Source organism: Pristis pectinata, chromosome 13, assembly GCF_009764475.1.
Source record: "Pristis pectinata isolate sPriPec2 chromosome 13, sPriPec2.1.pri, whole genome shotgun sequence".
Taxonomy (NCBI): Eukaryota; Metazoa; Chordata; class Chondrichthyes; order Rhinopristiformes; family Pristidae; genus Pristis; species Pristis pectinata.
Window position 1 is genome coordinate 49,994,621 of NC_067417.1, and position 15,230 is coordinate 50,009,850.

The following is a 15,230-nucleotide window of genomic DNA, read 5'->3' on the forward strand; positions in this document are numbered from 1 at the left end:
TTTGTTTTCTCCTTTCTTTTACTATTTTTCCTCTGGGAGTGGAGGACATTCCCAAGCCTGACCTGCCGGGCATGTCTTTCTGCTCTGCATTTCACAACTCCTACATTCTTTCATCTGTGCTCTCATTCAGATAACCTTATATAGAGCGGATAGGGTAAAACTGAGGATAAGATGTAATCAAGGTTCTCTGGTCAATGAGTGAATGGGAGCAGTTAGAGAGTGAGAGCACAGACAAAAGGATGGAAGAGTTGTGAAATGCAGAGCAGGAAGCCATGCCCGGCAGATCAGGCTGGGCACGTCCTCCACTCCCAGAGAGAAAAAGAGAAAGAACCTAACGAGCTGAGCCGATATCACAAACAGACATCTGATACAAACTGAGAAATCAAGTTACTTGGAAGTTGCAGAATTCGGTGAGTCCAGAAAGCTGCAATGTGCCCAGACAGAAGATGAGGTGCTGTTCCTCAAGCTTGCATTGGGCCCCACTGTAAGAGGACAGGAGGCTAGGGACCAATAGGTCAGAGCGGGAGTTGCAGGGGGAATTAAGTGGCAGGCAACGAGAAGCTCAGGGTGGCCCCTGTGGACAATGCAGGTGCTCCAAAAAGTTATCATCAGTTTTATCATCCTGCAGTACATCATTCATTCAGTCTTCCATCCAAGTGGAGTCCCGACTCAGCCACGCTGTGTACTTTCACCACGTGTCTGCCAGAAGGCACAAGTGAAACACCACTCATTACTGGGCAAACTGAAGACTCCTGTCCAGCTTCCCCCGCTCCGCGTTGTGTTCCTGTTGTTACAGCAGCTAATCCGAAAACGCGTTAACGCCTCACTCTTGATTCTGCGTTAAAGGTACAGATGGTGGGATTGACTTTGGTATCATCAAAGTTATTGATACTGTGAAGCAGACCATCACCTTGAAGAACAAAGGCAAATATGAGATTGGATACAAGTACGTTTTTCTGTTTCTCCTCAAAATACAGTCTGATGATGAATTATAGATCAAAAGGCAGAGTTGGTTCTCCTCTGGGGCTGTTCTTTATATGTGAAAATCAAAAATCTGCAGACGCTAGAAATCTGAATGCAAAACAGAAAGTGCTAGAAACACTCCGCAGGTCAGGCAGCATCTGTGGGGAGAAACAAAGTTAATGTTTCAGGTCAAAGATGAAGAGCTGAAATGGTAACCCTGATTCTTTCTCCACTGATGCTGCCTGACCTGCTGAGTATTTACAATTTCCAGCATTTTCTGTTTTTATTCCATTATATTTGAGTCCAGATATTAATTTGCCTCATGAAGATCATGGTAGCTGACTTCAGTCCTGTTCACATGTGTCCAATCCTTGAAGGCAATGAGCAGTGATGCTGCAGAGTACAAAGCACACTAGCTTGGTGCCTGGTTGGTGTCTGGGTTCAGCATCATCCATGGGTCAAATCTTCACCTCTTAGGCTGTGTGCCCAAGTACACACTGCATGACTCAGTTGATCATGAAAGACCATGTGCATACCTTTCAGCTGTCACCTAGTTTTCTAATATAAAGCATCTGGCAATTTAATCTCTGCATCACAGTGGGAAAACTTCAATAATCTGCTATCCGACTATTGGGACATCCCAATGCCTCAGTGCCTGACTCACAGATGATGGTACTGCACTCCCCTGAACCCACTGGTCCCAGTGCCCACACTGCCCTGAACCCACCAGTCCCAGTGCCCACACTCCCCTGAACCCACTGGTCCCAGTGCCCACACTGCCCTGAACCCACCAGTCCCAGTGTCCACACTCCCCTGAACCCACTGGTCCCAGTTCCACACTGCCCTGAAACCCAGTTCTTTGGAACTATGAGGTCAGAGCAAGGAGTGGGCGAGGAATTAAGAGACAAGCAGCTGGAAGCTTAGAGTAACCCTCTAGCAGTCTGAATGGAGATATTCTGCAAATTGTCCACCTAATCTACATTTGGCATTCTCAGTATAGTACATTGTGAACAGCAGGGACCATTGCTAAATTGGAAAAAGTGCCAGCAAATCACTGCTTCATCTGAAAGTGCTTTTGGGACCCTTGATGATAAGGAGGAGGAATAATGAGGTGTGTCACCTCCTGTGGTAGTGTGGGAAGGTTGCTGTGAAAGGGGGAGTGAACATTGATGAAGACGGATAGTGAACCAGAGCATCGCGGAGGGAACAGTCCCTCCGAACAGCTGAAAGGATGGCTGACGAGGTGTGTCCACCGTGGGCTCTAGGGTTGTATTCTACTTACATCGGTTCTGTCAGTTACTTTGTTCATGCTCGTAAAAGTCATGCATTTCCTCTTTTGTCAGATTTCATTTACAACCCACAAAGCGCGACATGCCGGATCTGAACTCTCTGTTCAACATTCAGCCCATGAAAGGCTCCCTGTCTCCCAATGATCGTGCCAGTCACATCTACATCATCTTTAGCAGCAACATCAGCACTGAGATCAAGGATGAGCCTGTTCTCCGCTGCCAGGTGAGACCAAAGGTCCTAGAGGCTTGGAAAAGTTGTTTCCAGGCAATTGCCACAGTTGAAAAGTTGTATTTCCTGAGATGTTTTGCTAGCTGCGCTTCCCAATCAGGCAGGCGTCCAGGCTGTAATCCATTTGGGTTTATACATTCAGTAGCCTATAAAGCTAACTGAGTGAGGGATGATTGGTTGTACCATTAGTAAGTCCTTTTCTCTTTATGAGTACAGGTGATTGAACCCAGCCTGGGTGAAGGAGGAGAGGTCATCGCCAGCATTCCGGTGAAAATCTCCGTCCGCGCTGTCTTCAGCGCCTACCAGATGCTACCTGCCCGAGAGGTTAACTTCGGCACCGTGCTGGTGGGTGGCCGCAGAAGCCGGACCTTCACGCTTGAGAACACCGGTGAATTTGACTTCAAATACTTCATCTTCAAAATGCCCATCGTGGTGTCACACCAGTCAAAGAAGAAGTAAGGAACATCTCTTCAAGTGATTCCCAGGCTGAAACTGGGTGGAGATACTTTCAGCTCCATCAGGCACCTCTCTGTTTGCAATTTTTCCTGATCTCCGGTGAGAAGGTCTCACTCATGAGATGCCAGCACTGGCTTTGGTGGCTCTGTATTTAGAGAGGACGATCCCGACTGGGACCCCCTGCCCCAAGTCACCCTCCGGTGTCTCCCATCTCCCGAAGTTGGCAGGGGATCAGCAAAGAAACCTAGGCATTGGGTCAATTCGTCTCTTTTTTTTGGACACAAACAACAGAAATATCATGTTTTACTGCAAATTTCTGGGTGAAATCACACTTACTGTGAAGCAAAAAACAAACTGCCGGAGGGATGGTTGATGTTTTGGGTTGGGACCCTGCATCAGGACTGAGAGAGAAGAGAGGTGGTAGGCAATATAAAGAGGTGAGAGGGAGGAGTGATGTAGGGGCTGGTAGGTGATAAGTGGATCCAGGTGAGGTGGGCGATGATGAGCAGATGGACCCAGGTGGTGAAGGGGGAGGGCAGAGTGTGGAGAGAGGCTGCTAAGTGATAGGTGGAACCAGGTGAGGTGGGAAATGATGGGCAGGTAGAGCCAGGTGGGGGGATAGGAGGGGGAAGTCAGAGACAGAGGCTGGAAGGTGATAGGCGGAACCAGATAAGGGAGGGAAGATGGGCGGATGGAACCAGGCGGGAGGAGGGGATCGAAAGGGTAGGCCAGGGGAGAAGAAACCCCAGTGAATAGGTGTGTGGGTGATAGGCAGGTGGAAATGGGAAAGGGAGAGAGAACCCTTGTGGACTAGTGGGAGTGAAAGGAACGCAGGGGGAGTGGGCTACCCGAGTGCGGGGACGCAGGGGCAGTGGGCTACCCGAGTGCGGGGACGCAGGGGCAGTGGGTTACCCGAGTGCGGGGACGCAGGAGGAGTGGGTTACCCGAGTGCGGGGACGCAGGGGCAGTGGGCTACCCGAGTGCGGGGACGCAGGGGCAGTGGGCTACCCGAGTGCGGGGACGCAGGGGCAGTGGGTTACCCGAGTGCGGGGACGCAGGGGCAGTGGGTTACCCGAGTGCGGGGACGCAGGGGCAGTGGGTTACCCGAGTGCGGGGACGCAGGAGGAGTGGGCTACCCGAGTGCGGGGACGCAGGGGCAGTGGGCTACCCGAGTGCGGGGACGCAGGGGCAGTGGGCTACCCGAGTGCGGGGACGCAGGGGCAGTGGGCTACCCGAGTGCGGGGACGCAGGGGCAGTGGGCTACCCGAGTGCGGGGACGCAGGGGCAGTGGGCTACCCGAGTGCGGGGACGCAGGGGCAGTGGGCTACCCGAGTGCGGGGACGCAGGGGGAGTGGGCTACCCGAGTGCGGGGACGCAGGGGGAGTGGGCTACCCGAGTGCGGGGACGCAGGGGGTGTGCGTTACCCAAGTGCAGTATGAGGAGTTCTTCTATTGTGAAATTGGACTTGGTACTTCTGTGCATGGTCCATTCCAACGCACCTGACCTTTGTCTGCCTAATACCATCATTATTCATGCAGCACCCATTTCCTTTACCAACATTAATGGGAGGTTAACGCTGCATCCAACGATTCTTGTGGATCAGTCTCAGTACAACAAGGGCTATATTGGGTTAGCTTGTTGCCTTTCTCACTGTTTAAGGGAGCACTGCTGACATCAGGAGACTGGACTGGGCAGCTGCAGGTGTGACTGCAGTCTGCTCAAGCATTCCCAAAATCCAGAGCTTGTGCTAAAACTAAGAGCATGTGCTTTCTCCAGCATTCAGCAACTTTTAGGCTTCTGTACCTCCTGCACAATGGTAGCTGCGAGAAGACGGCACGGCCCAGATGGTGGGGATCTTTGATGACAGATGTTGCCTTCTTGAGGCAGCACCTCCTGTAGATACTACCGGTGGTGGGGAGGGATGTGCCCATGATGTATTGGGCAGAATCCACTACTCCCTGCAGCTTCTTATGTTCCTGTGCATTCGAATTGCTGTACCAGACCATGATGCAATCAATCAGGATACTTTCAACAGGACATCTATAGAGGTTTGTTAGAGTGTTTGGTGATGAGCCGATTACATCTGCTTTGATTGCAGTGAGGGACGGGTGGCTCCTCAGGCACTGGGATTTGCTGCAATGCCAGCTCTCCATGAGTTCAGCAGCCATTGACCTCAGTCCCCTGCCCAGGTAGGGCTCACATTAATAACCAGGCTCTCTGAATCAACAGGAAAGGTTCCCACTCCAAAGGAGGTAGGTGGGTTGTACATCAAACTCACGGTGAAAGCCCACGTTTCCAGGAAGAACGCACCCTTGGGGAGGTCCACACTGTTGGCTATTTGCATTAACCACTGGATGGATTCCTGGGGACAAGGTCTACCCTCTCTTCCCTGGTTCCGCATACCTGAAGCGTATGAGAGACAGGGCCCTATGATCACCATCCACAGGCTCAGTATGCACAGAGGGGTCCTCGGGCCCCGTGCTTGACAAAGTATCACAGCCCAAGAGCTTGCACAAAGCAGGAGCTGAGTCCAACTGTCACCACTGGAGTCAGTTCCACTCTTACTGTTGAAGTGAGCTTGTGACCAGGCAATACTACTTTGGTGTGTTACAGTTCCTCGCAATGTGGATGACTTTACGCAGAGTCATCCACATTCTGTGCCTTAATTCCAATATCAGAAGAGCTCCTGTCACCGTCACCAGCGTGACACTTCTCTGGTTCCCACAGCGACCATCCTGCTGCCTTTCAGAACAAGAGTGTAAAACAAGCTCACGTCAATGTCATTAGGAGCATAAGCTTCTTCCAATCAGCTGCCCAAAACACACTGAGTTTCAGAACCCATTGCCAATGCCTTTAACCATTTACACTGCATTCCTGCTATTGAGAGAGAGGAAATGTGATCTGCTTATTTTCTCATCATAAGGTCCACTCAAAATGGCATAGAACGTACAGCATTACAACCATCCAGTCAGCCTGTGGTCCACGCCGGGGCTTGTGCTCCTGCCCACTAGACATGTGGTTCAATACCCAGATTTCAGAGAACTGGGAAGAGAACTGGAGGTGGTGTTAGGAAAGTAATGAGTTGATACAACTTGGGGAGGACAGCCTGAACGGGTGGTGGAACCAGCTTCAGAAGGGATGTGGATAAGGCATAAAGGAATAAAGTGCTGGGCCAAAGGTAAAGAGCAGGAGAGTAAAACGAAATGGTGCTATGAGAACAGGTCTGCACTCAAGGGGCAGAATCCTTTACAACAACGTTTGGTTGTAACTCAGGATAATGTGCCATGTTGCAAACTTCTGTTCAGTTACTTCACTTTTCTTTGGGTTATGCAGTGTTGCCGGCTCAAAGCTTGGAAAGGCCCACGACAGATCGAGCTCATTGCGATCCAATGGAGTTCAGAAGCAGAAAGAGCAAACACCCCAGGTGAGTCCGGTGCCCAGTGCAGAGGTTCTGGTTTCAAGGCAGCGGGGAGAGTGTTTTCCATGAATTGCACTTTGAATCTGAGGCTGGCAATGTTCCTGATCTTGGCACAAAAGCAGAAAATGCGGGAACTCAGCAGAGCAGGTGGCACCCTGGAACTGAACGGAGCAGGTCACGTTTTGGGAGTTGGTCTTCCATGAAAAACATATCAGGGTGTAGCAAGCGAACAGCACTTAAAATGAGATAGAAGAAAGGGAGGAGGGCAAGATCTGGAAGACAGAACCACTGCCAATGCCAGCTGGTGTAAGGTCAGCAGGTGGTTTGGTACCAGCTGTTTCTCAGGACGTGGGAGCAGGAGGCAGACTTCATGCTGAAGATAACCTTGGAGGCGGATGGGAAAGAAAATAATCTGGCTGTGGCAGGGCTGAGCCCCATAAAATTATGCAAAGGTAGCTGCAGGGAGTTAGGATGACTCTCTGTTTAGTTTTTCTTGGCTCTGAATTGACAGCTTCTGGACTGCTGATCACCTTCAGTAAGTGAACATGTTGTGACATCCATCCTGAAAGCTTCCTCGTGCCACTTTGTCACACTGTGAACTAGAGCACTTAAGTTCTCTGCCTTTGGTATTTCACATGTTCAAGTACTGGTGTGCTGCTACTCCCAGCATTTCCATCTCGTGGTGCGTTAGTGTGGGATGCAGTACTCCTTCAACAGCAGCTCTCATAGATTTCATCTAATGTTCATTGCAGAGGTTCGGTCGCTAGGTGACCAAGACTAGGGTCTGAACATTCCAGAGTTCATTGAAAACTAGGTAGAATGAATCACAGACGTTATACAGCACAGAAACAGGCCTTTCGGCCCAACTCGTTCATGCTGACCGAGGTGCCTTCCTAAGCTGGTCCCATTTGCCTGTGTTAGGCCCAGATCCCTCTAAACCTTTCCTATCCACGTACCTGTCCAAATGTCTTTTAAACATTGTGATTGTACCTGCCTCTACCACTTCCTCTGGCAGCTTATTCCATATACCCACCACCCTCTGTGTGAAAAACTGGCCCCTGAGATCCCCTGTAAATCTTTCCCCTCACCCATTAAACCTAGCCCTCTAGTTTTAGACTCCCTCACCCTGGGAAAATGACTGTGACCATCCACTTTATCTATGCCCCTCCTGATTTTATACACCTCTATGAAGTCACTCCTCAGCCTCCACTGCTTTAGTCCCAGCCAATCCAGTCTCTCCTTATAACTGAAGCCCTTCAGTCCCAGTAACGTCCTTGTGAATGGAAAAGGATAGGGAGTAGCTCTGACATTTGGATGATGGAGAGGAAGGATCTTGGCTCAGACAGTCAGCAAGTAGAATCAGTTTGCGTGGAAATAAGGAATAACTGAGAACAATCTACAGGCTCCCTAGCAGTAGCTGTACTGTTGGACAGAATATCAATAGAGAAATAGCAAGGGCTTGTAAAGCAGATAGTGCAGTAATTAAAGTGGATTTTCAAATCAAATTACCAAAAGTAGCCTTGAAGATGAATTCATAGAATGCAGTGAAGAAGGTTTTGTAGAACAATATGTTGTGGACCCAGCAACAGAGGCTGTTATTTTAGATCTGGTCATGCGTAATGTGAAGGGAGTGATAAGTAATTTAATGGTAAAACAGCATCAAGAAAAGAGCAATCATATTATGGTAGAATATCTCATTCCATTTGAGGCTGGCAACTTAAATAAAGGCACTTAAGATAAGATAAGATTTCTTTATTAGTCACATGTACATCGAAACACACAGTGAAATGCATCTTTTTGCATAGCGTTCTGGGGGCAGCCCACAAGTGTCGCCACACTTCCGGCACCAACATACATGCCCACAACTTCCTAACCCGTACGTCTTTGGAATGTGGGAGGAAACCCACACAGACACGGGGAGAACGTACAAAATCCTTACAGACAGTGGCCGGAATTGAACCCGGGTCACTGGTGCTGTAAAGCGTTATGCTAACCGCTACTTGCATAGCTGTGAGGATCAATTTGGGTGAAGTAGATTTGGAAGTTAGATTAAACATGGCAGAGGCAGATATTAAAGAATTCTCAATGGAATAGGCATCTACATGGTAAGTCTGAAGATTAGGAGAAGTTTAGAAAATAACAAAGTAGTGCTGGAACATGATAAAGAGGGAGAAATAGAATATTAGTGCAAACTAGCAAGAAATATTAAAACAGTAAAAGCTTTTATAGGAGACTCAAGAGACCGCAGATGCTGGAATCTGGAGCAACACACAAGATGCTGGAGCAACTCAGCGGGTCAGGCAGCATTTGTGGGGGGAAATGGACAGTCGACGTTTCATCTGACCCACTGAGTTCCTCAGAGAGGTACTCAGAGAGGAAGAGAGTGGCAAAAGTAAATGCTGTCTCTGAAAAGGTGAAACAGTAGAATTAGAGGTGAAGATTAAAGATATAGTATAGATGGTAATTAAATATTTATTATCTGTTTTCACAGAAAACATATCACTAATTATAGGTAACCAAGCGGCAAAGGTCAATGAGGAACAAGGCTATTAATGTCACTGAAGGAAAAGTACAAGACAAACTTGTAGAAGGAAGGGCTGCCAAACCTCCTACACACGATGGCCTGCTTCCTAGCATTCTAATAGAGGTGCCTGCAGAAACAGTGGAATTTTACAAAATTCCCTGGAAACTAGAAAATCTCCAGCATATTGGAAAGCAACAATTGTAACACCAGTTTTCAAGAATGGCAGGAGAAAGAAAACAGGAACTACTGACTAACTTTAGTTGTCAGGGAATTGCAAGAAGCCATTATTAACAAAAATGATAAAATGGCACAGATAAAATGAGTATAAGTATTGTGTGCAGTTCTGGTGCCGCATTACAGGAAGGGTGTGGAGGATTTGGAGAGGGTGCAGAAGAGTTTGACCAGGACGTTGCATGGATTAGAGAGTATCAGATATAAAGAGAGGTTGGACAAACTTGAATTCTTTTCTCTGGAGTGTCAGAGGCTGAGGGGTGACCTGATAGAAGTTTATAACATCAGGTAGAGAGTCAGAGTCATTTTTCCCAAGGTGGAAATTTCAAATACTAAATGATATACAGTAGGTTTAAGGTTAGAGGAGGAAAGTTTAAAGCAGATTTGCAAGACAAATACTTTTTGCACAGAGAGTGGTTGGTGCCTGGAATGCACTACATTGGGAGGTGGTGGAAGCAGATACAATAGCTATGTTTAAGAGGCATTTAGACAGGCACATGGACAGGCCGGAAATGGAGGGATACGGACCCTGTGCTGGCAGATGGGTTTAGTTGGATTGGCATCATGGCCAATGCAGACATGGTGGACAGAGCTCAGCTGAGACCACATTTGGATTGCTGCATATTGTCCCTTTATTGAAGGTCTCTTTGTACACTTGCCTTGGGCTGCTGTAGCAAGGTTCACTAGATTGAGCCCCAGTGTGAGAGGGCTGTCTTATGAGGACAGATTAAGCAGAATATACTCAGCTCGGTAGAAGAGAAGGAGAAGTGAAACATGAAGTCTGTGGGAGCTTGATGGGGTCGATGTTGTGAGAACGTTTCCCCCAGTTGATGAACCCAGAACTCAGAGGAATACTCAGGATAAGGGGTGTTCATTCAGGACTGGGATGGGGAGGAGTTCCTTCTCTCTCAGGGTTGTGAATCTTTGGAATTGTCTGTCCCAGAGAGACAGGAATGTTAAATCATTAAGTGTATTCAGGGCTATGAGAGATGGATAGATTTTTGAACAATGGGGTAAAGGAGATCTGGTAGGAAAATGGAGCTGAGGATCAAGATCAGATCACCCATCATGTTATTGAATGGTGGAGTAGGTGTGCCCTTCTCCTGCTTCTGTGGCTAATGTTCTTACACCTACACGCTCCACCACCCTGAGTTGTAAGTCCTGTAGTTATATGTGAACACTTCTGTTCACTGGCTCGATATGGAAACACATCACCATTCATTCATTGTCAGTGAGTGAAATTTCTAGACCTCCTGGGCCAAACTGCATTGTGAGAGTATCTTCTCCAAATCTACTGCACCTGTTTAACCAATAGAGTCATAGAGTTACACAGCACAGAAACAGGCCCTTCAGCCCAACTCATCTATGCCAATCAAATTGCCTTCCTGAGCTCGCCCCATTTTCCCGAGTTTGACCCATATCCCTCTAAACCTTTCCTATCCATGTACCAGTCCAAACACCTTTTAAACGTTGCAATTGTACCCGCCTCTACCACTTCCTCTAGCAGCTCATTCCATATACCCACCACCCTCTATGTGAAAAACTTGCCTCTCAGGTCTCCTTTAAATCTGTCCCCTCTCACCTTAAGGTTATGGCTCAGCACATTCTCAAAAGACGCCAGAAGGGTATTAAAGCTGGGCTTGTCAGCGATGCTCATATCACTGAGATGAACTGTTTGAACATTGCTCTGACTCAGTTGTGTGCTTTATTCTCAGTATCTGTTTTGCCTTCCAGGCACGTTTGACGATTGGAATATTCACAGTTTTCCCTGGTTATGGAGTGCTGTCTCCTGGATCCCAACAGGCTATCACAGTGGAATGCTCTGGGGATCAGATTGGGAAGCACGAAGAGCTCTTGAGCATCGATGTTACCGACCGGGACCCAAACGACAATCCAGCTGGTATTCCATACTGGCTGGTCATCGAATGCTGTGCGCCAAGTATGTTCAGACAGAGCAAAGCTCAGTCACAAACTATAACATCTTGCATTTATAGGGAATCAAATGAAATTGGGCACTTAAGCCCGTAAGGAGATATCATGACAAATTCCCAAAAGGTTGAAAATATATCTCTTAAGCGGTGCCTTGGAGAGTGAAATGATTGAGAAGTGCTGGGAGAGAATTTGAGAGCTCAGGTCTTCAAGGGCACGGAACCTGTGGTGGATGAGGGAACAGGGCTGAAGGAGCAGAGCCTTTAAAATACCGAGCTTCCTCCCCTGGCCCCATGAACTTTGTTGGTACTAGTCCATCATCTACAAGGCTTGTCACTTGCCTAGATGAGTGCAGCTTCAACACCATAGCAGCCCACTTCATAGGCACCCCATCCACAACCTTTCACTCCACCACCGACACACAGCAGCAGCAGTCTGTACCATCTACAGGATGCACTGCGGCAACTCACCGAGACTCCTGAGATGGCACCTTCCAAACCCACCACCTCTACCAGCCAGGAGAACAAGGGCAGCAAAAGCATGGGGAACACCACCACACTATCAAAGGCGTTTAATAAGGTTCTGCATTATAGGCTGCTAAGGAAAGTTAGATCGAATAGGATCCAGGGAGAGCAGGCTAATTGGATACACAATTGGCTGGATGGTAGGAAGCAGAGGGTGATGGTGGAAGGTTGTTTTTTGGACTGGAGGCCTGTGACCAGTGGTCTTCCCCAGGGCTTGGTACTGCTATTCATCATCTATAACAATAATTTGAGAATATACAGGGCATGGTTAGTAAGTTTGCAGATGGCACTAAAATAGGTGGTGTCGTTGACAGTGAAGATGGTTCAGGATTTACAGAGGGATCTCGATCAGCTGCGGAAGTGGGCCGAGGAGTGGCAAATGGATTTTAATCCAGATAAGTGCTAGGTGTTGCACTTTGAGAAGACAAATGAGGGTAGGACTTTCACAGTGAACGGTCGGGCCCTAGGGAGTGTTGTAAAACAGAGGGACCTAGGAGTACAAGTACATGGTTCCCTGAAAGTTGCAGGCAGACAGGGTGGTGAAGGAGGCGTTTAGCATGCTGGCCTTCATCAATCAGGGCATTGAGCATAGAAGTTGGGATGTTATGTTGCAGTTGTACAAGACGTCGGCGAGGCCGTATTTAAAATATTGTGCTCAGTTTTGGTCACCCTGCTAAAGGAAAGATGCCATTAAGCTGGAAGGAATGCAGAGGAGATTTACGAGGATATTGCCGGGACTCGAAGGACTGAGTTATGGAGAGAGGTTGGACAGTTTGGGACTTTTTTCATTCAAGTGTTGGAGAAAGAAGGGTGACCTTATAGGGGTGTATAAAATCATGAGGGGAATAGATAGGGTCAATGTGCACAGTCTTTTTCCCAGGGTTGAGGGCATAGGTTTAAGGTGAGAGGCGAGAGATTTAATAGGAACCTGAGGGGCAACTTTTTCACCCAGAGGGTGGTGAATGTATGAAATGAGCTGCCAGAGGAAGTCGTTAATGCAGGTAGTTAGAGCATTTAAAAGGTACTTGGACAGATACAGGGATAGGAAAGGTTTAGAGGGATATGGGCCAAACAGGGGCAAATGGGTCTAGCTTAGATGGGTATCTTGGTCAGCATGGACGAGTTGGGCTGAAGGGCCTGTTTCCATGCCGTATGTCTCTATGACACCTGGAAGTTGCCCTCCAAGCCACACACCATCCTGACTTGGAAATATATCGCCGTTCCTTCACCGTTGCTGGGTCAAAGTCCTGGAACTCCCTCCCTAACAGCACTGTGGGTGTACCCACACCTCACAGATGGCAGCAGTTCCAAAAGGCAGCTCACCGCCACCTTCTCAAGGGCAACTAGGGACAGGCGATTAAACGCTGGCTCAGCCTGCGAAGTCCCCATCCCCTGAATGAATAGGAAACAACTAGTGTTTGTGTTCTATGCTGGGGTTGGGCATGCTACAGCTTCTGTGAATGGAATGTTCAGTGTCCAGGAGTGTAGTAGTAGTAGTGTGAGATTGGGCTGCACTACTTCTGTCTTCTTGCCTTCTGCTGGATGGGTGCACTGGAAATGACAAAGGAAAATGGAGTGTTAGCCTTCAATTCAAGGGAGCTGGAATAGTGCTGAAAATAACACTGCCTTTCGATAAAACTCTGGTTAGACAGCACCTTGAGTTCAGTTCAAGGCTCTGCAATGTAGCAAGAATATGTTGGCCTTTGAGGGAATTCACCAGACTGATACTGGGCTTTAAAAGATTAAATAACCTTCAAAACTTAGAGGATCATAGAATGATATCTCACAGAGAAAGATCATTTTGCCCCTTATACTCAAACATTTTCGCTTGGATGGCCATTTCCTGTTTGAAGCAGAGATTCCCAGGCTAAGGCTGATGCAGTGAATGCATCCACTTCACAAACTAGTGGTAACCGGTTACTGTCTGATTGAACCCCAGGCTACGTAGCCTCTTCCTGTTCCTCCAACCATTCCTGTGCCCCCCTCGTGTATCTTTGCACCACCTTCTTCATCTTTTAGCCTCTCCCCATTCTCCCTGTCTCTCTCAGTCAGAATGCTTTTTCCATAGTGCCTCTTTCCACTTTGTGTTAAATAATCTTTACATTTTCTAACATTCAGTGAAATAGCCTGGGAATATGCAATTTACTGAAGTACATTTCTAATAGCAAAGAGGATTGGCCACAATATAACTTCCACCCTACTGTTCCATTCAAAACAGAGAGATTGAATTTCCTTGGGCCTTCTTCCATGCCGGTCATCCAAGTTGAGGAAGTTCTGGCCGAGGAGGCAGTGGTGAAATGGATAACTCCTAAGGAAATTCGATCTTGCAACCATAGAAATACCCGCTGAGAGAAAGATATTCATCTTGGACGATGTGAACATTAGGTTTAACCTCCTCAGCCCTGAGGAGATTTTGTATCCCTTGTAATTCTATGCAAAAGCCTTTTTGGGGATTCTTCCCTCACCACGGTCTAATCAGTTGCATTTACTTATCCAGATATTGTGGTGGATGATATTCGTTCCATCTTTGAGGAGCATTTTATTTGCCAGAACATCAGTCTCCACCAGTGCTTGCAGACAGTGGAGACCTGTGGAATCTATGTAGAGGATGAGAAGAGATTCCTCTTCTATAACGTACACGTTGGAGATCAGGCTGAAGCCCGCTTCAAGATCATCAATGTTGGCAAAGTATCCGCTGACGTGGTGGTGTCAGTCAAGCCAATTTCTAACAAGGTAAAGACAGATTGTAACTTAAAATGGTATTGCACACATTCATTCATAGACTGGAACAGTCTCCCCTCTGTAAGCTTTACATTTACATTTACACTTTCCTTCACACAGAAAGTAGTTGGAATGTGGAATGCATGTCATCACATGGATTGGTTGGGATGGATAAAACAGATGTGTTTAGGGAAGCAAGTTTGGTATGTGCTGACAGAGTGCAACAAAAAATAGTGAAAGGGCATGGTATCCATGGCTGGGATATTGAAAACCAGAGGGCATGGGTTTAAGGTGAGAGGAAGGAGGTTTAATGGGGATCTGAGGAGTCGGCTTTTTATGCAGAGTGGTTGATATCTGGGCCGTGCTGCCAGAGGAGGTGATGGAATCAGATACAATTACTACATTTAAGAGACATTTAAATAGGCAAGGCATAGAGGATATGGTCCTAATGTGGGCAAATGGGATTAGTGCAGATGGGCAAAAAGAACGGCATGGATGTGGTGGGCCGAAGGGCCTGTTTCTGTGGTCTATCACTCTGACTCCGTGACTCCATGTTTGTGAGTATGAATATTAGCATTGACCTGTTGCAGTAAATGGACCAGTTCTGTGCTGAAAACCTCCATGCCTCTTGAAGATAGACAAACAAAACGATTGTGATAATGATGCCTTTTTACATCTACTTCAGTTTTGTTATATGTGATGCACTTATGTTTTAAGGAGCAAGAAATAAAAAAGATGACTTCCATTTGTAAACCACAAAGGGAGGCTTCATAGGGATATTGATAGCTTAAGTGAATCTGCAAAAATCGGCAAATGGAGTGTAATGTGGGAATATGTAAAATTGTTCATTTTTGCCCGATAAACAAAAAAAGGCATATTACCTAAGTGGTGAGAAACACAGAGGGATCTGGCTATTCTAGTGCATGAGTAGCAAAAGGCTAGTATG

At 47.3% G+C, this 15,230-nt stretch overlaps 1 protein-coding gene across 1 annotated transcript in view; it reads left to right on the plus strand.

The window, feature by feature from the left end:
* Positions 1–15,230, plus strand: part of hydin (HYDIN axonemal central pair apparatus protein) — a 541,323-nt gene that overhangs the window by 387,785 nt on the left and 138,308 nt on the right. Inside the window, exons 57-64 of the mRNA XM_052028752.1 lie at positions 847–946; positions 2,307–2,475; positions 2,698–2,936; positions 3,804–4,405; positions 5,036–5,126; positions 6,271–6,361; positions 10,845–11,049; positions 14,061–14,296. Coding sequence (XP_051884712.1) covers positions 847–946; positions 2,307–2,475; positions 2,698–2,936; positions 3,804–4,405; positions 5,036–5,126; positions 6,271–6,361; positions 10,845–11,049; positions 14,061–14,296 — 1,733 coding nt within the window. The remainder of the gene's footprint in view (positions 1–846; positions 947–2,306; positions 2,476–2,697; positions 2,937–3,803; positions 4,406–5,035; positions 5,127–6,270; positions 6,362–10,844; positions 11,050–14,060; positions 14,297–15,230) is intronic.